This window comes from Schistocerca piceifrons, chromosome 6 (genome assembly GCF_021461385.2).
Source record: "Schistocerca piceifrons isolate TAMUIC-IGC-003096 chromosome 6, iqSchPice1.1, whole genome shotgun sequence".
Classification (NCBI taxonomy): Eukaryota; Metazoa; Arthropoda; class Insecta; order Orthoptera; family Acrididae; genus Schistocerca; species Schistocerca piceifrons.
In genome coordinates, this window is record NC_060143.1 from 238,704,528 (window position 1) to 238,731,135 (window position 26,608).

The 26,608-nt window shown below is 43.2% G+C and overlaps 1 protein-coding gene across 1 annotated transcript in view; it reads left to right on the plus strand.

Annotated features, from left to right (window-relative positions):
* Positions 1 to 843: 843 nt before the first annotated feature.
* Positions 844 to 26,608, plus strand: part of LOC124803116 (endoglucanase A-like) — a 38,899-nt gene continuing 13,134 nt past the window's right edge. Inside the window, exons 1-5 of the mRNA XM_047264280.1 lie at positions 844 to 988; positions 12,585 to 12,752; positions 15,690 to 15,968; positions 17,598 to 17,775; positions 23,370 to 23,532. Coding sequence (XP_047120236.1) covers positions 937 to 988; positions 12,585 to 12,752; positions 15,690 to 15,968; positions 17,598 to 17,775; positions 23,370 to 23,532 — 840 coding nt within the window. The 5' untranslated portion in view covers positions 844 to 936. The remainder of the gene's footprint in view (positions 989 to 12,584; positions 12,753 to 15,689; positions 15,969 to 17,597; positions 17,776 to 23,369; positions 23,533 to 26,608) is intronic.

Here is a 26,608-nt window from a genome sequence, read left to right on the forward strand (position 1 = left end):
ACTCTTTATTTCTTCCTTCTCCATCTTCTTCATGTCCCTCGCTCACTCCATGGTCATTGTGGCCCTGATTCTTCACTTCATTTGCAGTTTCGTCTTCAGTTTGCGCTTCGGTGGTAACAAGGTCATCACCTATTGCTGCATACATTGCAAAGTGGCACTGATTGCAAACATCACAGTTGATTTCTGGCAGCAATGCAGATAACAGTAGACATTACGCTGTCACAAGAAATGTTACGAGGAAAAAAAAAATGTCAGGAGTACGAGTAATATTAACGTACTGACTGATTAAAATAGGACATCGAATAGAAGACACAAAACCTTAAGTTGTAAATAGATAACATAGCGGCTTGAAACTGGGAGTCAGTGGGTTCAGAGGCCTGGTGTTACACAATTGTGACTGGCTGCCGTCTCGAGTTAGCAGCCTCTGCAGAGATCAGCCGTGGCTTTGGGACAGCTGTTACCGGCACCACCCTCTACTGTCTCCAGCTGACGTCACCTGCGTGCGCAGACGGTCCTCTGACACACTCACGCAACAGCGCCAGCATTCGCTTGCGGCGTGACAAGAATGTCCAACTGAAGAGCAGGGAACAAGAGCCGCAAAGGAACACGAAACACACTGTGCCGTGTCGTGCTAGAGAGGTGTGGTCTGATGATGTGGTTCTCGGAAGCCGCCTTGTGGGTGCTAGACGTCCAAAACAAACATGTTATGTAACTGCCGCCTCCAACCTGCCTGTATTATGAACACAGCATTCCGATGAATGTAGCGGTGGCCATAACCACGCATGTGACAAAGCGAATTGGCGCTAGATACGGTAAACACATGTGTTCACTAACAAAGTGCTCTGTGTTAACAAATATGGATCGTTACACGGAACCGCCAATAAGTGAATATATATACGGGCTCCCTCGGGGTCGTTTTTGAGTTAGGCTACAATCATGTATCGTTTCACTGCTCTATCACTGCTGACGTTGGTCGGTGTCGCATACGGTAAGTTACTTACGTATCTGTTCTCTCGCTATGTTATACTCGAAGCTGTTGTAAAATGTTTCATGTTTCGTGAACTCATTTGTGATATTCCCCCGCCATGTGGAATGTGTCGATTTGTATACAAAACTAATTAATTTTAAGTTACTAAATACATATACATAAACACTTGCGATCTCTCACGTTTTCTCACAGTGACTGATTAACGGTGTGCTTTTTTTGTAAAAATACACCATCATACTGACCATCTGTGTATTGTGTTTCTTTCTGTTTCTATACTATATCTTATGTAGGTTTTAAGTATTATGTATTACAAAGATAAATAAGCGCCACAGTCCTACTTCCATGAAAGAGGCTCTCTCCAACGTAAGATATACACTAAAGTGCCAAACAAACTGGTATAAAGATGCGTGTTCAGATACAGAGATATCTAACCAGGCAGAATACGGCCTTCCGATCGGCAACGCTCATATAACGCAACAAGTGTCCGGTGCAGTTGTTAGATCGGTTACTGCTGCTACAATGGCAGGCTATCAAGATTTAAGCGAGTTCTAACGTGTTATAGTCCGTGCACGAGGTCTGGGTCACAGCATCTTCGAGATAGCGATGAAGTGGGGATTTTACCGTACGTCAATTTCGCGAGTGTCCCCTGAATATCACGAATTCGTTAAATCATCAAATCTCCGACATCGCTGCCGCCGGAAAAAGACCCTGCAAGGACGGGACCAACGACGATTGAAGAGAACCGTTCAACATGACAGAAGAGCAAATCTACCGCAAACTGCTGCGGATTTCAGTGTTGGGCCATCAACAAGTGTCAGAGTGCGAATCATTCCAGGAAACATCATCGATATGGACTTTCGGAGCCTAAGGCCCACTCGTGTACCCTTGATGACTGCGCGACACAAAGCTTTACGCCTCGCCTGGGCCCGTCAACACCAATATTTGACTGTTGTTGACTGAAAACATGTTGCCTGGTCGGACGAGTCGCGTTTCAAGTTGTATCGAGCGGATGGACGTGTACGGGTATGGGGAAAAGCTCATGAATCCATGGACCCTGCTTGTCATCAGCACACTGTTCAAACTGGCGGATGCTCTGTAATGGTGTGGATCGTGTGCAGTTGGAGTGATATGGGACCGCTGAGAGTCTAGATACGACTCTGACAGGTGGCACATTCGTAAATTTCCTATCTTATCACCTGCATCCATTCATTTCCATTGTGCATTCTGACAGACCCGGACAATTCCAGCAGGACACTGCGACACCTCGCACTTAACAGAATTGCTGCAGAGTGGCTCCAGGAACACTCTTCTGAGTTTAAACATTTCCGGTGGCCACCAGACTCCATGAACGTCATTGAACACATCTGGAGTGCCTGGCAACGTGCTGTTCGGAAGAGATCTCCACCCCCTTGTATTCTTACGGATATATGGACAGCCCTGCAGAATTCATGGTGTTAATTCCCTCCAGCACTACTTCAGACATTAGTCGAGTCTGTGCCACGTCGTGTTGTAGCACTTAGATGTGCTAGCGGGGGCCCTACATGATATTAGGCAGGTTGTACCAGTTTCTTTCTCTCTTCCGTGTATATTCAGATATAAATGGTTCGATTATCAGGAGTTGATAATGTTTATTAGTAGTTCTAATTTCACTCGAAGACGGTGCAATATGTTTCTGTTTGCATTTTTTCCCTCTCTTTCCGAGCCTTTCAGTATTAACCATTTAATAGGAATAATTTCTTTTTTTAAGAATGTTATATTTATTTAGATGCTGTGAAGCCTTGCGACACTGATCTTATGGTACCTGTAAATTCATTACGGCGAGAATTATAGGTAATCAGTTTTACAAACTTCTATCCTTTCTCAATTACACTCCTGGAAATGGAAAAAAGAACACATTGACACCGGTGTGTCAGACCCACCATACTTGCTCCGCACACTGCGAGAGGGCTGTACAAGCAATGATCATACGCACGGCACAGCGGACACACCAGGAACCGCGGTGTTGGCCGTCGAATGGCGCTAGCTGCGCAGCATTTGTGCACCGCCGTCGTCAGTGTCAGCCAGTTTGCCGTGGCATACGGAGCTCCATCGCAGTCTTTAACACTGGTAGCATGCCGCGACAGCGTGGACGTGAACCGTATGTGCAGTTGACGGACTTTGAGCGAGGGCGTATAGTGGGCATGCGTGAGGCCGGGTGGACGTACCGCCGAATTGCTCAACACGTGGGGCGTGAGGTCTCCACAGTACATCGATGTTGTCGCCAGTGGTCGGCGGAAGGTGCACGTGCCCGTCGACCTGGGACCGGACCGCAGCGACGCACGGATGCACGCCAAGACCGTAGGATCCTACGCAGTGCCGTAGGGGACCGCACCGCCACTTCCCAGCAAATTAGGGACACTGTTGCTCCTGGGCTATCGGCGAGGACCATTCGCAACCGTCTCCATGAAGCTGGGCTACGGTCCCGCACACCGTTAGGCCGTCTTCCGCTCACGCCCCAACATCGTGCAGCCCGCCTCCAGTGGTGTCGCGACAGGCGTGAATGGAGGGTCGAATGAAGACGTGTCGTCTTCAGCGATGAGAGTCGCTTCTGTCTTGGTGCCAATGATGGTCGTATGCGTGTTTGGCGCCGTGCAGGTGAGCGCCACAATCAGGACTGGATACGACCGAGGCACACAGGGCCAACACTCGGCATCATGGTGTGGGGAGCGATCTCCTACACTGGCCGTACACCACTCGTGACCGTCGAGGGGACACTGAATAGTGCACGGTACATCCAAACCGTCATCGAACCCATCGTTCTACCATTCCTAGACCGGCAAGGGAACTTGCTGTTCCAACAGGACAATGCACGTCCGCATGTATCCCGTGCCACCCAACGTGCTCTAGAAGGTGTAAGTCAACTACCCTGGCCAGCAAGATCTCCGGATCTGTCCCCCATTGAGCATGTTTGGGACTGGATGAAGCGTCGTCTCACGCGGTCTGCACGTCCAGCACGAACGCTGGTCCAACTGAGGCGCCAGGTGGAAATGGCATGGCAAGCCGTTCCACAGGACTACATCCAGCATCTCTACGATCGTCTCCATGGGAGAATAACAGCCTGCGTTGCTGCGAAAGGTGGACATACACTGTACTAGTGCCGACATTGTGCATGCTCTGTTGCCTGTGTCTATGTGCCTGTGGTTCTGTCAGTGTGATCATGTGATGTATCTGACCCCAGGAATGTGTCAATAAAGTTTCCCCTTCCTGGGACAATGAATTCACGGTGTTCTTATTTCAATTTCCAGGAGTGTACTATAAGACTGCTGTAGTGACGAATCTAGATTTGTTGCCAGAGATATTGAAAAGTTATTTCGTGAGTTTTGACACCGTCCTGAAACGCAGTTTTTACAAGGGTTATTCTGTTATCCGCTTTTGATTCTGTGAATCGGGTTCTTGATTTGAAAAAGAGTTATATTACCTCAGACAAATTTCCTGAGAAGCAGTAGCATGTATACGCAGTTCTTTGAAAAGGCTTTTGTGGGACGTTCCTGGAGGCTACGTCCACGTCATCGTGAACTTGCACGGCCACATTCACATTTCGTATGAAGCCGGCTGTACATGGTGGATGGCCTCGGGTGGTTCGTCTGCGCAACTCTCCCTGCCGATGTTTAGCAGAGCGCGTAATCACTTACGTGCCCTGTGTTTTTACGTTTTCCGTGTTGGCTGACTCATTCAGGTGCAACAGATCATGACATAAACCACTGTGCTCTTAAGGTATTTAGCCGGTCGGAGTGGCCGTGCGGTTCTAGGCGCTACAGTCTGGAGCCGAGCGACCGCTACGGTCGCAGGTTCGAATCCTGCCTCGGGCATGGATGTGTGTGATGTCCTTAGGTTAGTTAGGTTTAATTAGTTCTAAGTTCTAGGTGACTGATGACCTCAGAAGTTAAGTCGCATGGTGCTCAGAGCCATTTTCTTAAGGTATTTATGGAAATGTCCTTGCTTCTGAAACGGTGCAAAAGCTTTTGCTGTTCGTGCACTTATGATGGTAGCTAATTTACTGTTTTAGCGTTCGTCATGCGCTACGCAGTGCACAACAAACGGTGCATTTGGTGTATGAAAATATTTTGAGACAGGGTGAAAACTAGATAAAATATCCTAGCTTCTTCCACACATCAGATGTATGTAAACGAAAATACTCTTGTCCGTCCTCTCCAGGAGTTTTGCTACGCTTTATGGTATAATTTCCAGACAGTACTGACGGAGGATATCGGAAACGTTCAAAGAAGGGGTTTCGTTTTACATCGTCGCTCAGTAAGGGAGAGAGAGGGTGCAAGGCAGTTGACCTGGCAGTCGTTAAAACAAAGGCATTTTTCCTTGGGGCTAGATATTTTGACGAAGGTTCAATTACGAGCTATTTCTTCCAAAAGTGGAAAGAAATCAGAGCTTGGAAGGAAAGGTTTAGGTGTTCGTTTTTTCCACGCACTATTAGAGAATGGAACGGTAGAGAAATAGCTTGCAAGTGGTTCGATAAACCCTCTGCCAAGTAATAAAATATAATTTGCTGAGCAGTCATGTAGATGTAACTGGAGATATAGAAGCTCTCCATAAACTCATATGTCTCAGAGCATCATGTGAAAATACGTGAAGCTTACTGAAGTTGAGTATATAATTTGATCAGTCGCGATACGATGAACCCAGAGAGGTGGCGGATTGGTAAATGAATATGACTTGTTTCATCTACTATTTCAAAATTCACGAAATAAGAAATATCGTAAACGTTGTCATAAATAAACTTTAAATGCTGCAGGTAATTTTATTGGCACAACCGCCGGTGTACATAATCGAGAGGAGAAATTTCGAATGGCGAATGTACAACTGAAAAAATGTTTTAGAAATGTAATTCACTCATTAGCCTGGATATTTTGTAACTACGTTAATAACCGAATAACTGTTTGGTTACAATCTTTATTTATTTTATTCGAGTTAACTACACAAAGAAATAAGTTGTTGTTGTTGTGGTCTTCAGTCCTGAGACTGGTTTGATGCAGCTCTCCATGCTATTCTATCCTGTACAAGCTTCTTCATCTCCCAGTACCTACTGCAACCTACATCCTTCTGAATCTGCTTAGTGTATTCATCTCTTGGTCTCCACCTACGATTTTTACCCTCCACGCTGCCCTCCAATACTAAACTGGTAATCCCTTGATGCCTCAGAACATGTCTTACCAACCGATCCCTTCTTCTAGTCAAGTTGTGCCACAAACTCCTCTTCTCCCCAATCCTATTCAATACCTCCTCATTAGTTACGTGATCTACCCATCTAATCTTCAGCATTCTTCTGTAGCACCACATTTCGAAAGCTTCTATTCTCTTCTTGTCCAAACTATTTACCGTCCATGTTTCACTTCCATACATGGCTACACTCCATACAAATACTTTCAGAAATGACTTCCTCACACTTAAATCTATACTCGATGTTAACAAATTTCTCTTCTTCAGAAACGCTTTCCTTGCCATTGCCAGTCTACATTTTATATCCTCTCTACTTCGACCATCATCAGATATTTTGCTCCCCAAATAGCAAAACTCCTTTACTACTTTAAGTGTCTCATTTCCTAATCTAATACCCTCAACATCACCCGACTTAATTCGACTACATTCCATTATCCTCGTTTTGCCTTTGTTGATGTTCATCTTATATCCTCCCTTCAAGACACCATCCATTCCGTTCAACTGCTCTTCCAAGTCCTTTGCTGTCTCTGACAGAATTACAATGTCATCGGCGAACCTCGAAGTTTTTTATTTCTTCTCCATGGATTTTAATACCTACTCCGAATTTTTCTTTTGTTTCCTTTACTGCTTGCTCAATATACAGATTGAATAACATCGGGGAGAGGCTACAACCCTGTCTTACTCCCTTCCCAACCACTGCTTCCCTTTCATGTCCCTCGACTCTTATAACTGCCATCTGGTTTCTGTACAAATTGTAAATAGCCTTTCGCTCCCTGTATTTTACCCCTGCCACCTTTAGAATTTGAAAGAGAGTATTCCAGTCAACATTGTCAAAAGCTTTCTCTAAGTCTACAAATGCTAGAAACGTAGGTTTTTCCTTTTCTTAACCTCCTTCTAAGATAAGTCGTAAGGTCAGTATTGCCTCACGTGTTCCAGTATTTCTACGGAATCCGAACTGATCTTCCCCGAGGTCGGCTTCTACTAGTTTTTCCATTCGTCTGTAAAGAATTCGTGTTAGTATTTTGCAGCTGTGGCTTATTAAACTGATTGTTCGGTAATTCTCACATCTGTCAACACCTGCTTTCTTTGGGATTGGAATTATTATATTCTTCTTGAAGTCTGAGGGTATTTCGCCTGTTTCATACATCTTGCTCACCAGATGGTAGAGTTTTGTCAGGACTGGCTCTCCCAAGGCCGTCAGTAGTTCCAATGGAATGTTGTCTACTCCGGGGGCCTTGTTTCGACACAGGTCTTTCAGTGCTCTGTCAAACTCTTCACGCAGTATCGTATCTCCCACTTCATCTACATCTACATCCTCTTCCATTTCCATAATATTGTCCTCAAGTACATCGCCCTTGTATAGACCCTCTATATACTCCTTCCACCTTTCTGCTTTCCCTTCTTTGCTTAGAATTGGGTTTCCATCAGAGCTCTTGATGTTCATACAAGTGGTTCTCTTATCTCCAAAGGTCTCTTTAATTTTCCTGTAGGCAGTATCTATCTTACCCCTAGTGAGATAAGCCTCTACATCCTTACATTTGTCCTCTAGCCATCCCTGCTTAGCCATTTTGCATTTCCTGTTGATCTCATTTTTGAGACGTTTGTATTCCTTTTTGCCTGCTTCATTTACTGCATTTTTATATTTTCTCCTTTCATCAATTAAATTCAATATTTCTTCTGTTACCCAGGGATTTCTACTAGCCCTCGTCTTTTTACCTACTTGTTCCTCTGCTGCCTTCACTACTTCATCCCTCAAAGCTACCCATTCTTCTTCTACTGTATTTCTTTCCCCCATTCCTGTCAATTGTTCCCTTATGCTCTCCCTGAAACTCTGTACAACCTCTGGTTCTTTCAGTTTATCCAGGTCCCATCTTCTTAAATTCCCACCTTTTTGCAGTTTCTTCAGTTTTAATCTACAGGTCATAACCAATAGATTGTGGTCAGAGTCCACATCTGCCCCTGGAAATGTCTTACAATTTAAAACCTGGTTCCTAAATCTCTGTCTTACCATTATATAATCTATCAGATACCTTTGAGTAAATACGTAACTTAGCAAAATTTTGACACTAAAATGGTCTGGAACGACTGACATGGAGTTCATCTCAGTGTATATTAATATCAGACTTAGCACTTAACTTACCTAAAAGAATAATAAATTTGGGATGTGGTGGCATAGTGATATGGGAATAATTAAATTTGGAAGGTAGGAGACGAGGTACTGTGCGAGCCAACATCCCATACATGTTCGGACTCACTGGTCTAGGGGTTGAACCGCACGTGTCGCCTTGCACGCCCTAAATTAGACACTTGTGACCCTTTGGTGACATTTTCTGGCTGATGACAGGTTTGTGAAATACATGGTTAACATAACATATAATAACAGTAGTAATAATATATGGAACTAAATTAACGACGCATAAATGATGTAGGCCACGCATTTGCGATTTGATTAGAATAATGCTTAGTCAGAAAGCAAACTAATAGCGAAAGTGGTCGTATTTAGAGCTACTGTTACATTCGAGTGTATATCCATTTGACACAGTTCAAGCATTCACAATCTCATTGCGAGACACACCAGGCGCGCGGCTGCTCAACGCTCCCGCGATACCACACAACGCGAAATCTTCTAAGTCGTTTCACTTCCTAACTACCTAGAGACCGACGGTCCACTTTCGCGTCTTAGACCGAACTGTACCCTTTGATGTCTATACCAGCACTGTCCGCTTTCGCGTCTGCACCAGCACTGTCCTCTATCCGTACCCGGCCGCGTTTCCCGCGAGCTGAATATCCTCGCTCTACTAGCTAGGTCAGTTCCCTTTACTGCAGCCGTCCGTCTGATTGACTACAGCTTATTCTACATTATTTTACATTTTAACATATTTAAATAATCAAAGCTTGATCACTTTCACACTCTAAATAAAGTAACAGTAATATCCATTACGTAATAAAAGTTAAATTCTTTTACGTAAAACCAATTCAATTTCCTTCTTAAATATGAATGTCACGGCCAGTAGCCTTGCATCAATGTCCTTTCTGATAAATAAATAAAGAATAGAGTAAGTATTATGCACTGAACTTTACAACAAATAATCTGTTACCTAATGATACAATAAGGTCTCATGCTGTCATTGTTCAATGTGTTTTGTGTGGAGCAAATTATGATCTGATGCTTAACTGAAAAGGCTGATAATTTAAATTTACTATATCTTTTAAACAAATGAAATTACAGAGTTGATATTTACATTATGTGTCGTTTTATTAATGCGCTTCTATATGAAATGTCGGTCGTTAAGATCGACTAAAGCGTTCAGATTTTAGCATTCACGTCTTTGTTACAAAACGTGTCAATTTCACTTTAACAATAAATCCTAAACTATTATAGATATGATCAATATTCAAGTTTTATTGGGATCGGCATTAAAATTTATGGAGGATGACAGATTAAAATTACTGTGGCTTGGCCCCCTGCATTACTACAGAATTAAGTAGTTTTCATAAATGTTTCCCTTTATGGCCACTGCTACGTCTCCTTGGCCACAAAAGGCTTCTCCTGGGTTTCCCTATCACGTAAGTTCTCGTCTGTCTCACTCGCACACTACAGCGCTTAGGCCTCAATAGACAGTAGACGCCTGTGAGTTTTCCCATCTCGTGGTGAATATGCGCCCTTTGTGGCATCCGGTCCTGGACGATAGGGTTGGTTTCACAACTTCTGAAGGGTGACTCTTTCGGCCATATACTTAAATGAGAGGGAAATGCTCGTTAACTCACAACTGGCAGAATACAAGATGTGGGGAAGGAGCGTGAGTCGTGTTTGGGTAGCTCAGTAGGTAGAACACATTCGGGCGAAAGGCGAAATGTCCTGATTTCGAGTCTCGGTGTGGTACACAGTTTTAATCCGCTAGGAAGTTTCAATTTTCCTACGTAGTACTGCTTGCCTGTAGTACAGTGTGCATTACCACTTTTGACATAAACACATCTACATGTCTGTACATACTCCTAAGCCATAGTGTGGTGTATGTCTAAGGATACGTTGAGCATCAGTGGTCATTTGCTTTCCTCTTCGACTCACAAACTGAGTTAATAATAACTGTCTATATGTCTCTATATAGCCGGCCGTGGTGACCGAGCGGTTCTACGCGCTTCAGTCTGGAACTGCGCGACCGCTACGGTCACAGGTTCGAATCCTGCCTCGGGCATGGATGTGTGTGATGTCCATAGGTTAGTTAGGTTTAAGTAGTTCTAAGTTCTAGGGGACTGATGACCTCCGATGTTAAGTCCCATAGTGCTCAGAGCCGTTTTTTTGTCTCTGTATAAAACATAATTCCTCTTATCCCGACGCGGAATGTGCGTTGGCGAGAACAAAAAATGGTTCAAATGGCTTTGAGAACTATGGGACTCAACTGCTGAGGTCATTAGTCCCCTAGAACTTAGAACTACTTAAACCTAAATAACCTAAGGACATCACACACATCCATGCCCGAGGCAGGATTCGAACCTGCGACCGTAGTGGTCGCGCGGTTCCAGACTTGTTTTAAAAGTATACGGAATTTTACTTGCCATAAGACTTTGTAATCGCAGAATTAAAAATATCTTTAAACTAACTTTAATGTGATACATAACAATTAGATCTTTTGAATTCTAAATATTTACAACTGGTGCACTAAACGTAACTTCATGTCTCACAACTACAAAAATAGTAGAAAGTGCCGGAAACTGCTTGTGGCGGTCTGTAGGGTGTATCCCTTCAGGTGATTCTAAAACCGATCACTAGATTCAAGCACCGATGAGGAAACATCATGTGTTACTAGGATCAGCATTCTCAATGTACAACACTCGCCGTCACATGTTTTAGCTATTCTTCTCTCTACGTAAATGATTTTGTACATTCTGTTCAGAGAGTGACTTTCAAAAGTTTTTATTTAGGTATACTGCCTTTGGCTGAACCACCGCCTAGTAACGCATTAATTTTGTAAAATATGAACTTTTACGGTCCGAAGTATCGCATTTATTAAAATATTCTGGGTTTATTATGCCATGGTCGGATGAATCTCATACTGAAACCCAACGTTGCGTCTCCATCTGCGCAGGACTCCCTCAATGGGGCTTGTAGCTTCTTTGAATGTCTGAAGGGCGCTCTACTATGCTACTAATTGAAATTAATCAAAATCACGTACGATGTTACAAACATTCCAGCTGAACCCATGGACTTAGAGACCCATAGATTAGAAACATGTAACTCTGGCGCAACGTGGTACAAAACAAGATAAACCGAAGTAGGCCCACTGTACTAAATGTTGGCTAACTGTTGCATGTGGCAAGCCACATCAAATCAAAATACACATGTATTCAAAAAGTACCGACAAGCTCATTTATTCGTCTACATCTATCGCGGGAAGCCAATGTTGTGGAAGACTAATAGCATACGACCGGAAATCTTAGACGAAGAGGGATTGATTGCAAGAATCTAATGATGTTTGTAAATAGGATAATGAGATACTTGACTGGTCAGATGGCTAATCAAGAAAACCGGTGGTGATATTTATACATCCATGGATCGTGTAAATATAGATACGGCAAATGTAGTGGTATTAGAGCTTGAGAAGAGGAAACATAATTCATACACACTGTCGTTTACAGACGTCTAGTCCGACAACAACTGGACGAATAGACAGCAGTGGACTTATACAGTAGTAGGAATCATTCCTGTATTCGACTGGAGTATTTTAGGAAAACCACGGAAACCTAAATAACAGTGGTGGAATTAGGATTAGAGCGTCCATCCTTCCGAATATCAGGCCAGTTTAAAAACTATGTAACCTCATTCGGTTTGTTGATAGTGTACAATAAAGTTCTTACAATGAAATTATTTCATAATGTAAAAAGCTAGTGCTACACGGTTCATTCATTCTCAACATCAATCACTTCATACACTACACACACTATTAGCTGGCATCAGGACAATGACTACGATATTTGCGTTCCATATTGTGTACCGCAACTTTCTACTTGCTTGCATGAAAAACTGGGTCTGCATCGATCCATACTCACCAAGTTCTTGTGTTAGGAAAAGGATGAAATGCTGGTATTATCCAGTGCCGAGTTTTGGACTGTATTTTCCAGAGAGAGGGAGAGAGATAGAGAAAAGAGCAAGATAACCTAAATGTATTTTTTGAAATGACGGAACTGTGTAGTTTTTATTTAATTGCGTTATATTCTTTACCAAACAACTACCCTGCATCAAATAAATAATCCCCACTGTGTAGGATATGTGCGGTATCCAGTTCTTCACTGCGGAAAAAATCGCAGAGTCGTTTAGCGCAACGTTGGTACAGCTAAGATTAACGAGATTCGTTCATCCTAACAACAACTGTCATATCTTTTACAGGTGCGACATACAACTACACAGAGGTTATCTATAAGTCGCTGCTATTCTACCAAGCACAGCGTTCAGGAAAGCTGACCGACATGGACCCTTTGGTATCCTGGCGCAAGGATTCGTGCCTTGACGACAAAGGAATCTTCGGCGAGGACCTCACGCAAGGCTACTTCGACGGTGAGTTTATAAAATACTCACAAATTGTACGCATATAATAGCAATGGTTAGCGTTTATTCACAAAAGTAACCGTTTTCATGTCAATTAAGCATTGGATTTTCTTAAATTCTGTAGCAATTTCTGTAATCTACATCGTCAATTCGTTTTGAGTGAATCACTCTCCATACGTCATAGAAAAAGCAAGAGAGAAAATTGCAAAGTCTGAAGTTTAATGTAACGAGAGGAAGCTGTGAAGAGAGGCGACTGCATCATATTCAAAGTAAATACAATAGTGGAAGGAATGTAAATGGAAGAAGGTATTACAAACAGCACTGAACGACACAGACTACTGCGATACGGACATATTAGAAGGAAGCAGGAGGAAAACTAACCTCTGAAAATACTTTTATTCGTCCCTTCTGAAAGATAAGGACGAGGACTACCTAGCAAAACATGGGGACGAGGAGAGAAGGAATCTATGGAGACAGCTGAACCACGAATATGTACGTAACGGAGACTTTCGTCATGTTATACACAATGAACTACAGCCACTGTAAGATCTATGAAAAAAAAGAAGAGGTGAAAAGGTTCCACAGGACATTGTAATTTTGAGGCACGTATAGTGAAGTGAAACGGAAAGAAGATAGGTATTTCTGGTCACATGAGTCTAGGTAATTTTAACAGCAGCAGAAAATGCAGTGACAGGTGTAAGATTCATAATGAAGACAGAGAGTGAGTTACTATGAACAGTTCAGTGACAGTGTTGCTCTCATGAGAATCGAGAATAAATCGACGCTGACAACAATAGTTCACGTATACATACCGATGCCGAAGGCAGGAGATGAAGAGATAGAGAACGTATAAGAGAATATTGAACAGGTAATATGTACGTAAAAGGAAATGAAAATGTAGTAGTCATGAGAGATTGGAATGCGGTTGTATGGACGGAGTAGAAGAAAATGTTATGGAAGAAAATGGGCTTTGTTGTAGGAATGAGAGATAAGAAAGTCTAATTAAGGTCTGCAATAAATTTCATATGGTAACAGAGAATACTCTGTTCAAGAATCTCAAGACGAGGAGGTTTACTTGGAAAAGCTTGAGAGATTCATGAACAATTCGGTTAGTACACATCATGATTAGGCAGAGATTTAGAAATCTTATAATGGATCGTAAGACGGACCCAGGTACAGACTCAGATAAAAGTGTAGTAGTGATGAAGTGTAAGCTGAAGTTTAAGAGTTCAGTCAGGAAGAATCAGTGCGTATAGAAGTGTGATACGGAGGAACTAAAGGATGAAAAGATAAGCTTGAAGTTCTCTGAGGCTATAGATACTACGATAAAGAGTAGCTCAGTAGACAGTGGAGAGGAATGGACATCTCACAGGCCAACATTAAAGTTGGAGAAAAAAACGTAGGTACAAGGAAGTTAACTGCAATGAAACCTTGGGTAACGGAGCTAATACTTCAGTTGATCGATGAAAGGAGGAAGTACAAACGCGTTGAGGAAAATTCAGGAATACAGCAATACACGTTATTTAGGAATGAAATAAACTGGAAGTGCAGATAACCTAAGGTGAACTGGCTACGTGAAAATGTGAAGAAACCTAAAATGAAATTATTGTTGGAAGGAGTAACAAATTTCTGAGAATTTACGTTTCGTGCACAACATCGTATGGCAGTGAAACATGGAAGGGGAGGAAAATCGGAACAGAAAAGAAAAGAAGCATTTGAGTTGTCGTGCTACAGAATAATCTTGAAAATTAGTGGACTGATAAGGTAAGGAATGAGTAGGTTCTCCAATGAATCGGCGAGGAAAGGAAAATATAGAAACATTGATAAGAAGAAGGGACAGGACGATAGGACATCTGTTAACACTACTAGAGGGAGTTGCAGAGGCTAAGAACTGTAGAAGCTTGCTGAGGTTGCTACACATCTAGCAAATAATTAAGAACGCAGGTTGCAAATACTCTGAGATGAAAATGTTGTGAAGGGAGAGGAAGTGATGGCAGGCTACATGAAACTCGTCAGAAGGCTGAACACTCAATAAAAAAAATGATCACACACTGTTAATAGTACGCTAATAGGCCAGTGCACAGTTAACATGCTCAGATCTTCAGCGCCAGTAATGTCAATTGTACGGCGTTCAAGAGTCCAAAACTACTCAACTTAAGGAGCACGTTTTATCGTTCACGTAATTATGTCCGTTAACAGGGTCAGCAATTAAAACTGTAGCACCAGGAAGCGGAACAAATATTGAAATCAATCGTATGTGGGTGTGCTCTCGAGCGCTAGTTACATGGGGCCACTGATATCATGAACGGCGCGAGTGAGGCCCTCCCCGAGTCTACATTCATATGATAATCGCGTGTTTCCTGACCAACGCGAGCTGCAATACAGTGGAATGGACAACCTCAGTTTTAACAGGCCACAGTCCTGTGGCAGTGGACGTTCCTCTGTATTACACAAGGCATGGTCCAGTCTCCTTCCGAACAAGGGACAATAAAATGCGATTTCTGAATGAGAAACCCACTGCACAATCTTTACATATGTACATAACGCAGATTGTGTTGCTACCTCTTATTTGGTGCAATTACATTGAAATTTTAATTATTTGCATATTAAATCATGCAGTATACTTCATACCAATTTGACGTTTGTTACATGCTTCCTTCATGGTGTTGCGATGTAAGTGACCAACAGCCTCGATAAAATACTTCCTGCACCACGTAAATCTCCCCTTCATTAAATGGTATTATACTTAACAGCCGCTGTTTAACACTTGTATTTTTTTTATGAAGTAATTGTTTGGTGTGATTAAGATGTTTAGCTGCTGATAATGTAAAGACATGTACATTGGACTCTGGCCCTCAACTCTTTCCTGTAAATGGTTATGTGATCCTTAATTAGCAGTTTTGTATGACGATTTCGTTGGTGACGACGAGTGTGCTATTCTTATAGCGGGAGACTTCGTCAAGTTCACCTTCCCCGCGACATCGGCGTTCACTGTGCTGTCGTGGGGGGCGATCGAGTTCCAAGCAGGGTACCAGCAGGCGGGCCTCTTGGATGGAGTGCGTGACGCCATCAAGTGGGGCACCGACTGGCTGCTGAAGGCGCACCCCCAGCCCAACCAGCTCTACCTGCAGGTCGGCGATGGCACTGCCGACCACAACTACTGGGGTCGCCCCGAAGACATCAATTTTCCCAGGCCAGCCTACCTGCTCAACGAGTCCTTCCCTGGTGAGTCACATTTTCTGTCAGTAAACCTGAGTTTGGATCGATGATATTTGTAAAGTGATGGCCTTCTAATAAGTAGGACTGTCACTTGACTTATGGTTATATTCATACATATCACTGTACTAACTGGCATATTACGATTTTGGTTCATTTGAGGATCTAATTGCTTCACTGCTTTTACCGAGCGAGGTGGTGCAGTGGGTAGCGCAGTGGGGGAGAACGACGGTTCAATCCCGCGTCTGGCCATCATGATTTAGGTTTTCCGTGATTTCCTTAAATCGCTCCAGGCAAATCCCCAGATGGTTCCTTTGAAAGAGCATGACCGACTTCCTTCCCGGTCGTTCCCTAATCCGATGAGACCGATGATCTCTCTGTCTGGTCTCCTTCCCCAAACAACTTCTCCCCTCCCTTCACTGCTTTGTTGCCTTCCTATCAAGTCAGCGTTGGAATCATGTCAACAGATCCACCATTGTGGTCAAGGATCTTTGAGCAACTTGATGACAGTGTAGAACTATTCTCGTTTCTACCCATCTATCTATCGCTTGAGCCTTGTCCCGCAGTTACGCAGGGTCAGCCATCGTTAATCAGATTTGGCATGTACATGTTTCAGGGGTGGCCGGATGCCATTCCTGCCGCCACGCCGTACCCCCTGGGACGGAATGAGTGTACCCCAAGTGTCTGCATTGAGTGGAATCCATGGAATAGTGCGAATGTGTTCAGATGTCTGCAAGCCGTTTAACTGAGGCGGAACATGGGGACTAGCCCGGTATTCACCTAGCAGGATGTGGAAAACCGCCTAAAAACCACATCCAGGTTGGCCAGCACATCGGCCCTCGTCGTTAATCCACCGGGCGGATTCAATCGGGGGCCAGCGCGCCTACCCGACTCCAGGAAGCAGCACGTTAGCGCTCTCGGCTACCCTGGCGGGCTTGAACTATATCGTTTGTACAGTCTTTAATCACAACTAAACAAATACTGGGTCAGGAAAGGAAATAATATAGTCAAAAGTAACAAAAAATATGATTTTTTAGTGATTTATAACTGCCATTTGGTTTCTATACAAATTGTAAATAGCCTTTCGCTCCCTGTATTTTACCCCTGCCACTTTCAGAATTTGAAAGAGAGTATTCCAGTCAACATTTTCAAAAGCTTTCTCTAAGTCTAAAAATGCTAGAAACGTAGGTTTTCCTTTCCTTAATCTAGCTCCTAAGATAAGTCGTAGGGTCAGTATTGCCTCACGTGTTCCAATATTTCTACGGAATCTAAACTGATCTTCCCCGAGGTCGGCTTCTACTAGTTTTTCCATTCGTCTGTAAAGAATTCGCGTTAGTATTTTGCAGCCGTGACTTATTAAACTGATGGTTCGGTAATTTTCACATCTGTCAACACCTGCTTTCTTTGGGATTGGAATTATTATATTCTATTCTTCTTGAAGTCTGACAAATGTAAGTATCGAAATGTATTTGTTGCGGTTCTTTTGTAGCTCTCGTTTGTTTCATTGGCTTCTCCAATATTCTGCAGAGGTCTAACCAGTAATCGAAAAACCAGGTTATCCTGGAAGGGGTCGGGACTGTGAATCCCTTGCACCAGTGACAGGGGCTCAGGACGGGTTGTCGGTTGGTGTCGTTGCAGGAACGGACGCCGCCGGGGAGGCGGCGGCGGCGCTGGCGTCGGCGTCCATCGTGTTCCAGTCGGTGGACGCCGAGTACTCGGCCACTCTGCTCAACGCCGCCATCGAGCTGCTCAACTTCGCCGACACGTACAGGGCGCTCTGCACAGACTCCATCCCAGAAATGGCCCAGTTTTACACGTGAGTCCTCTCGTCACCTTGTTCCTCGCGACCATCTTCTACTCGTTAGTCGATATGGCATTCCGCGAATTGCATTGGAATTAAGTTCCGTTGATGGCGCAGCTGGCATTTGGGGGCTGTCGTAAACAAAAATTGCTACTTTGGACAGCAGTGTCACATTTATAGTAACTGATCTCTCATAATGATGTACGAAGCGTGTTTTTTAAGTAAGTACTGTTTTGAAATTTAAAAAAAGACTTGCTAAGATATCTCAATAATTTTATTTTTACATGAAAGCCTGTACCTTAATCTACTTTTCTACATAATTCCCGTCAATATTGAGGCACTTGTCATAATGTTGTACCAGTTTTTGAATACCCTCCTCACAGAAGTCTGCCGCCTGACTTGTTAACCTCTGCACCGTCACTTTTTTGACTTCGTCATGAAGACGCTGACCGCCCAGGTGTTTCTTTAAGTGCAGGAACAGACGGTAGTCACTGGGCGTAAGATCTGGATGATCTAGAGTTTCCCATCGAAAAGATGTGATGAGATCTTTGGTCTGATTTGCCACATGCGGACGGGCATTGTCTTGCAGCAAAACGATGCCCTTCTCAACTTGCCACGTCTTTTGTTCTGAACTGAACGGCGCAGATTGTGCAATGTCTTACAGGAAGCTGCTACATTGATAGTCTCATTACGAGGCAGAAATTTCACAAGCAGTACTCCTTTTCAGTCCCAAAAAACTGTGCACATGATTTTCCGGCAGAAATTGTTTGCTTAAAGTTCACTTTTCTGGGTGAATCTGAATGCCGCCATTCCATGGGCGGTTGCTTTGATTCTGGTGTGACGTAGGCCACCCATGTTTCATCTTGAAGAAATGCCTGGGTGGTCAGCGTCTTTAAGACGATGACGAAGTCAAAACAGTGGTGATGCAGCGGTTAACAAGTCAGGCGGCAGACTTCTGTGAGGAGGGTATTCAGAAACTGGTACAAAGTTATGACAAGTGCCTCAATATTGACGGAGATTATGTAGAAAAGTAGATTAAGGTACAGGCTTTCATGTAAAAATAAAATTATTGAGATATCTTAGCAAATCTCTTTTTAATTTTAAAACGGTACTTATTTAAACAACACGCCTCGTATAACGATAAGGTATTACAAGTGTAGTAACCCTCAGTGAAAAATAGATCTTCAGTTCTTCTGTCACTGTGTGCTTGCTAATAATGGGCGGTAGAATTCACTATACTTCTGTGCCTATCCAGTTATATATAGACCTCGAAATCACGTGGTATGAACCGTTAGAGCACTCACAAATCTGTCAAAATAGGCTGCGTCTGGAGAGCACCACTGGAGACCTATTCCCTCTTTACACTGGTGTCACTCTACACGTTGAAAGTTCCATTGAGGCATACTGGATGATTACTGGTTTGTGTTGACTGTGCGTTAATGACGTCAGAACTTTGCTTTGTGTCAAACTGTCATTACTGACCGTGGACATGGACAATCTGCAGAGAACAGCACAATAATTCTTTTCAAATCTGCCAGATCTAAACGTGCCTAGATGTTTAGAATTGTGGATAATGCTGAAATTTTCCATATCCAGCCAGTCCCTAAAGGCAAACTCCAGTTTCATCTTCTTCCGCATATCTCTACACAGGGCTATGGTTCTTAAAATCATTACTGTACAATACAAACGTCGCGTATGTCTTGAAGACCCAAGGATGCCGATCGAATGCCGTGTGAACTTCTGCAGGTGCGATGTGGAGGGACATGCGGTCAGCACACAGTACATTTGACCGTTTTGACTAATTTTTAGACGTTGAGGCTGCTAAATTTCAACCAACTCGCTCCTCAATTGGTATCACGAGGTTACGTGCAACCCCTACCAGACCTCCTACCAAGCAAAAATCCTCGTCAGTACTCAGAGTCAATTTTGGTTCCTCCACATGGCAGCGATGTACACTGATCACTCAGCTGGGGACGACTACACCCCAAGCTCATGGCAAAACCTTATTGTGCGAATGACGCTGTTAGGTCTCGGATTTTTGTAAACATTAAACGCCGTGACACTATCAGGTCAAGTGAAGTATGTTCCCTAATCTACCTTCATGAATTAATTTGAAACTTATTTTTTTGTATCTTGACATATGTGGTAATTACTAATCATCATTTGCCCTAGCGATGGTATAGCTATTTACTTTTTCTTTTCTATCTGCATCGTCCTTAGCATGAGTCACCTGTATTTCTGTTACATCCACACCATTCTCCAACATTAGGCGTGAGAATCATTCTGATGTACATAATTCTGCATCATCAAACGTGAGATAATCCTGTCCCTGGCGATGAGATTGACGCAATGCTTCAGTGACACATTCGTAAGCTGTATTGTTAATCGGACAATATGGTTTGTCTGATTCGTCATGAGAAGCACTACCTCTAAGTGCGATTCGTTGCATATACTCTCTTGCCGACTGAAGCGATATGTCAGCAACAGAAGCAGCATCTGCAGCAGAAAGACCATAAATTCAAAAAGTGGATATACTCATAGGGTGTATCGAAGAGGATAGCTGTCAAAGGTGCATGAAGAATTGAAGGGAAGACTATTGTAAATTTCATGTGTAGAACATCAACTCCGTTTTACTTACTCATGGATTCTCAGGCAGTGAATTCGAGCTTGTACCGTTTCCATGAAAGTCCATATTACATCAATAATACAGTTTGGTTATGATTAAACTTTCGCTACTTAAGAGGGTTCCCATTAGAAACACGTGTTCATAAGACAAGGAAACTCTGTGGAAACATTTGCAAGGACACGCGGAAGAAAAATGAGGGATAAACCATTGAAAGACAGGCATTGTCGTTTTCACATGGGAGGGTAACATTTATTAATTGAATACCATGTTTCAATTTCAGGTTACAAACGTTGCTCATTGTGACGACCACCATTTCACAACTGTTCACAGCACTTTTCGAGTGCTAAACCATGAAATGTTCAGCTGTCGTTACACAGCACGTGCAGTGCTTGAAGGTGACACACTTCATCCACTTTCTCAGCCATGGCAACAGGAATTACTTAAAAAATTCGTGGTGATGTTGGCCCTTGGCCTCTCCCAAGAATAATGCTCTTCAACCCTGGCCTTACCAGATTTCCTTAATGCATCGATATTCGATAAGAGCAGCAGCACTACTACTGCTGTTTTGACAAAAAATCCTTACGAGTAAAGACCTGCTCATATTGTCCACATTCACTTTAACTGTCCGCAACTGTATCACACACTGATGCCTGCGTTTCAGCTCTACGTCGCCATATTAGTACCAACATGTAATGATGCTAAGACTACCAACAACGTAAATCCTACAGCACACAGTCTGAGAACCATTTCTACAACGTTGGGTACCCTTAAAATTTTCGTCTACACTGGCTCAAGTTGCGAAAGTGTAATTATAGCCACGCGGTACGTCCTCATCGACGAACGTTCTGAAATTTTCTACAGATGAGATACGGCTCAAATGGCTCTGAGCACTATGGGACTTAACATCTGAGGTCATCAGTCCCTTAGAACTTAGAACTACTTAAACCTAACTAACCTAAGGGCATCACACACTTCCATGCCCGAGGCAGGATTCGAACCTGCGACCGTAGCGGTCACGCAGTTCCAGACTGAAGCGCCTAGAACCGCTCGGCCACACGGGTCGGCGCAGATGAGACATATATGATCTTTGTGTTGGCGTATTTATTTGAACATGCACAAATTAGTGCATGATTCAGATATAGCTGTCTACTAGTTTATGGGCTTTTATTCTCACAGAGTGCACCACATCACGATTCCTTCAAACGACGATGCTACATATACCCTATCTCAAATCATCTGAACAGCTTAATATTGCAAACAGCGGTGTAGGTGTATCAGTGATTACTAACTCCGTGCGAGAGAGGTTGTGAAAACACCGCTGTGGCATCATTAAAAGGGTCGTATTGGCATTGGCCACAAGTGATTAGGAACTGAAACGTATATGGGCAGACGACAGTTTATGTTCCGCTGAATAGGCCAATAAATGGTGCCCTTACTTCTTAGTAGTGTCTTGAAAGGAGGATATAAGGTGAACATCAACAAAAGAAAAACGAGGATAATGGAATGTAGTCGAATTAAATCAGATGATGCTGCGGGAATTAGATTAGGAAAGGAGACGCTTAAAGTAGCAAATGAGTTTTTCTATATGGGGAGCTAAATATCTGATGATGGTTCAAGTAGGGAGGATATAAAATGTAGACTGGTAAGGGCAAGGAAAGAATTAATGTAGACTGGCAATGGCAAGGAAAGAATTGCTGAAGGAGAGAAATTTGTTAGCATCTTGTATAGATTTAAGTGTCAGGAAGTCGTTTCTGAAAGTATTTGTACGGGGTGTAGCCATGTATGGAAGTGAAACATGGACGATAAACAGTTTAGACAAGAAGAGAATAGAAGCTTTCGAAATGTGGTGCTACAGAAGAATGCTGAAGATTAGATGGGTAGATCACATAACTAATGGGGAGGTATTGAATAGGATTGGGGAGAAGAGAAGTTTGTGGCACAACTTGACTAGAAGAAGGGATCGATTGGTAGGACATGTTCTGAGGCATCAAGGGATCGCCAATTTAGTATTGGAGGACAGCGTGGAGGGTAAAAATCGTAGGGGGAGACCAAGAGATGAATACACCAAGCAGATTCAGAAGGATGTAAGTTGCAGTAGGTACTGGGAGATGAAGAACCTTGTACAGGATAGAGTACCATGGAGAGCCGCATCAAACCAGTCTCTGGACTGAAGGCCACAACAACAAGAACTTCTTAGTGCGTCAAAGCGGCGTATATAGTCTACGGTCTGGCCCGTACGCTGCTGGGCCACTAATGTGTAACCGGGCGAAGTGGCACTGTCGTTCAAACTGTATATCATACGTTGGGACCCACGTGGTCGGAAGCAGCTAATGAACTGCTAGGTAAAACAGTGACGCACAGAGCCTTCACAGAGCGTACTGTCAGGCACATAGCTCGCCACCGCGGGGCACGTGTGAGCGCGCAGCGCGATCTTCCATGCTGAGAATGGCCTCCAGTTTGTGCTCATTGGGAAAACTTACAAGTGCTCACAAGACACTCCCGAGAAACGTGCACTTTTGTGAGCAATGTGCTCGTGAGAAACGTGACCACTATGCTTGTGAATGGCTTCTGAGCCACTCAGTTCGCAAGTGTGTGTGCACCTCAATGGTGCAGCTCTAGCGTAGCGGCTGTGGCAGCACAAACCGCGAAACAGTATCCGTGCTCATGTCCACTGACTCTTCTTCAATGCAGCTGAATGCAACCCTTTACAGTAGTTTGTCAATGGCCGCACGGCATCAGAAAGAGCTTCAGGCGCGCGAATGGAAATGGCCGCATTCAGTTATTCAGTTACAGTTCCACGAGACCGGCGCACGGATAGTTCCGCGCGGTTTGGATTTTAATCGACTGTAAGATGTAAAGCTAAGGTATCCGCTTTCCTCACGGGTCAGTTTCTTATTTCACATGTACCAGCATACGTGGGAACTTCGTGGATGGGAGCTCCGTGCCGATAAATACCAGTGTGTAGCTGTAGTGCTTGTTGCAGGACTTCCGGCTACACTGACGAACTAGTGTGGGGCTACGTGTGGGTCTACAAGGCCACTGAGGACAACACGTACCTGCAGAGAGCCCTGGAGCTCTTCGAGGAGTTCCAGCTACAGTACATCTCCAGCTACTTCAGCTACGACCAGAAGACGATGGGCATTGTGGTAAAGTTTTAAAAAGTCTACAAGTTTATATTCTACTAGAAATTTCTACAAACAAATCAAGAGTTGTCGGTAACACTTGATACATATCGGTTACAATAAAGAACAGCAGGCAGTCCTTCGACACACAGCCACTGTGCCTTTTGAAATCTAGATATATCTATGTAGCGTAATTTTTTTTAATCACGAGCTCTTATTATTTTTCGCAAGTTACCCAGAATATACGTTACCAGAGGTCATAGGTCCCTCATTCTCTCTGTTGAAACAAACAACGGATTTTTGCAATATAATGTTCAAATTTTTACCCAGTGTGCAACACTCATGTTGTACCATCTGTAAGGTATTTGCTTTAGGCAGAAATAAAGTCAATCTTATGCATTTCAGGTTGAACTGAAATTTGAAAAACCTGCCCCAAAGGCGGACTTCTATCAATTCCCAGTGATTACCAACGCAAAAAAATATGAACAATTAAAAGTAAAGCCGTTAGGTGGGCTGGAAACGCACTTTTTCCAGCAAATTATATCAGGTTCGTTTCCCAGTGATCAGTATTCCGTCTGTTACGATGTAATATTCCATTTTCTTCTATTTAGTGCTGAACTTTCACCTTCTTCGTAGCTGCTGTTCCAGACAGTCTCTATAATCGTTTCAACATGTTATAGTTTTTGTCTTGTCATACTGTTTTCCCGCGCTACGGCTCTTTCCAGTGCTACAACTGTTCCTGCATGCTGTATCAGATGTTCCACGACTTTGTCACGCATTCTGATAAAAGCCTCATGTAGGCTACTTTCCTCACGTCTTCTTTCTAGTACCTGTCCTGAATTCATAATGTTCTTCGATAGTATCGTATTTTAAATTTGAAACTTAAATTTTTCCCGATGATTAAAATGTTCAAACACCTTACGGGACCAAAGTTGTGTAACGTCTTCGACAACCGTCGATATTTCTGCAGATGGACGCCCTAAGGGTAAATGCAACGAAAGCGCTGTGGCAGGACATTTAAACCATCGGTAGGTAGGACTGTGCTCATCAAAAAGCATAATCCGTCGTCATCCGAAAGGAGACTCTCGCTCGTAAACAACTACTGTCACCATACAGTCTTAGGGGGATAGAGATAACACGCGCTTGCTCATGTTTTGGTAATTAATATTCTTTATCGATAACTTCTGACATTTGTCTTCTTTGATTGTGTGTTTGTCGTTTTTCAGCATATGCCGTATTACGATCCTTGGTTGATATATCCCTCCCTTCTGAAGGTATATTTACACAGAGCTTTTCCGTTACATTTCTGCCTTGAAAATAACTATCCGCATCCAGTGACGCCTGTGCGCTAAGGGTGACACGGAGGCCGGTTGGCACCATTGCGCCTTCATGGTCTCTTCGGACAAAGTTTTTTCCTTTTTTTTAAATGATGAGTTATTCACCTGTAGAAACTCCAGATGTTGTCAAAGACATTATCCTATACGCTGCCTGAACAGATTTCACACGTTTCCATTTATTTTTTCTCCGGATTTCCAGTGATCCACATTTCACTTCCATACAATACTGTGCTACAGCTACAGGCTTTCATGAACTTCCTTTTCGTTTCCCTATGAATATGGTACATTAGTTCATATTTTGCGTTCTTTACTTTTGTCAATCAACTAGTGATTTCGCAGTTGCATGTGTTATTCATTCTTGTACTGGTGACAGCAAAATTGCCTTTTTTTTGGAAATAATTGAGAGTTGCGATTTTCTTTATTTCCGAATTGCTACGAAATATATGATCTCTGCAGATAAAAGTCTTTGTGTACAATTACATGCTCTGGTGGTGATATCCATTAATAAACTATTCTTGGGTTTCGAGCTGGGTCAAATGGTTGACTGCCCACGAGTTTCCAGCAGAGATTTCCTTGCCCTTCTCAAGTGGTTGCCTGTCAGTCTACCACTTGATAATGACAGAGGAGATCTCTGCCGAAAGGTCGAGAGCAGTTAAACAACTGGAGCGCCTTATTAAAAGTCTTTGTTAATGTCCGCTGATATCAACGACGGTAATTGTTTTTGGTAAAGCGTTTGACTTTTTGTCACATGTTAGGCGGATGTGCTCTTTCTCTACAAAGCATTTGCTGGTGGGAGACATAAAATGGAGTTTTAACTTTTACGGACATGAGCTGAATCCTATGTTCGACTTCAAGTTAGGGTCAATAGAAAAACAACGCACGGACATGTAAGTTATCGTATGAAAATACATAACACGTTTTTCCGCCTGAAGGTTTGTACGCATTTATAGAAACAGGCTCACAACAGAAAGGGTCATGAATTCAGTGTTTCCAGATTGTGTATTGTATTGTGTATTGAACCCGGGACCTAGAAATGACGAAGAGGCTTCGTCCCACTGTAGCCCTCAGTGGTTCACAACCCCACAACAGGGCACAGGCGTCCACCCCCCCCCTTTCCCACCCCTGTTACCGCCCACACTGAAACTAGGGTTATTGTGCGGCTCGGTCCCCAGTGGATCCCTCCTCCCCCTCCACCCCCGGGAACGTCTCATACAGAAGAGCGTAACCCCAATGTTTGCGTGGTACAGTAATTATGGTATCCGCGTACGTGGAAACAGTACATAGGCCCCACGTTCCCCATAAAAAATATTATAAATTGTTTTGGGCACTGGCCAATACATATTTGTTAAAAATTTTTTATATTAATGCTAACAAATACATCAAATGCACACACTTATGTAAGTAGGCTGTTTAGGTTTTTATATTGGTAACGCCACGTAGCGCTCTGTATGAAAATCACTGGCTGTGCTGTGTGCAGTCTGTGACTGGATGGCATTGTTGTAATATTCGCTATTGTAGTGTTGGGCAATTGGATGTGAACAGCGCGTAGCGTTGTGCAGTTGGAGGTGAGCCGCCAGCAGTGGTGGATGTGGGGAGAGAGATGGCTGAGTTTTGAGAGCGGACGATCTGGACGTGTGTCTGTCAGAAAAACGAAATTTGTAAGTCTGGATGTCATGAACTGATATAAATATATTATGACTTTTGAACACTATTAAGGTAAATACATTGTTTGTTCTACATCAAAATCTTTCATTTGCTAATTA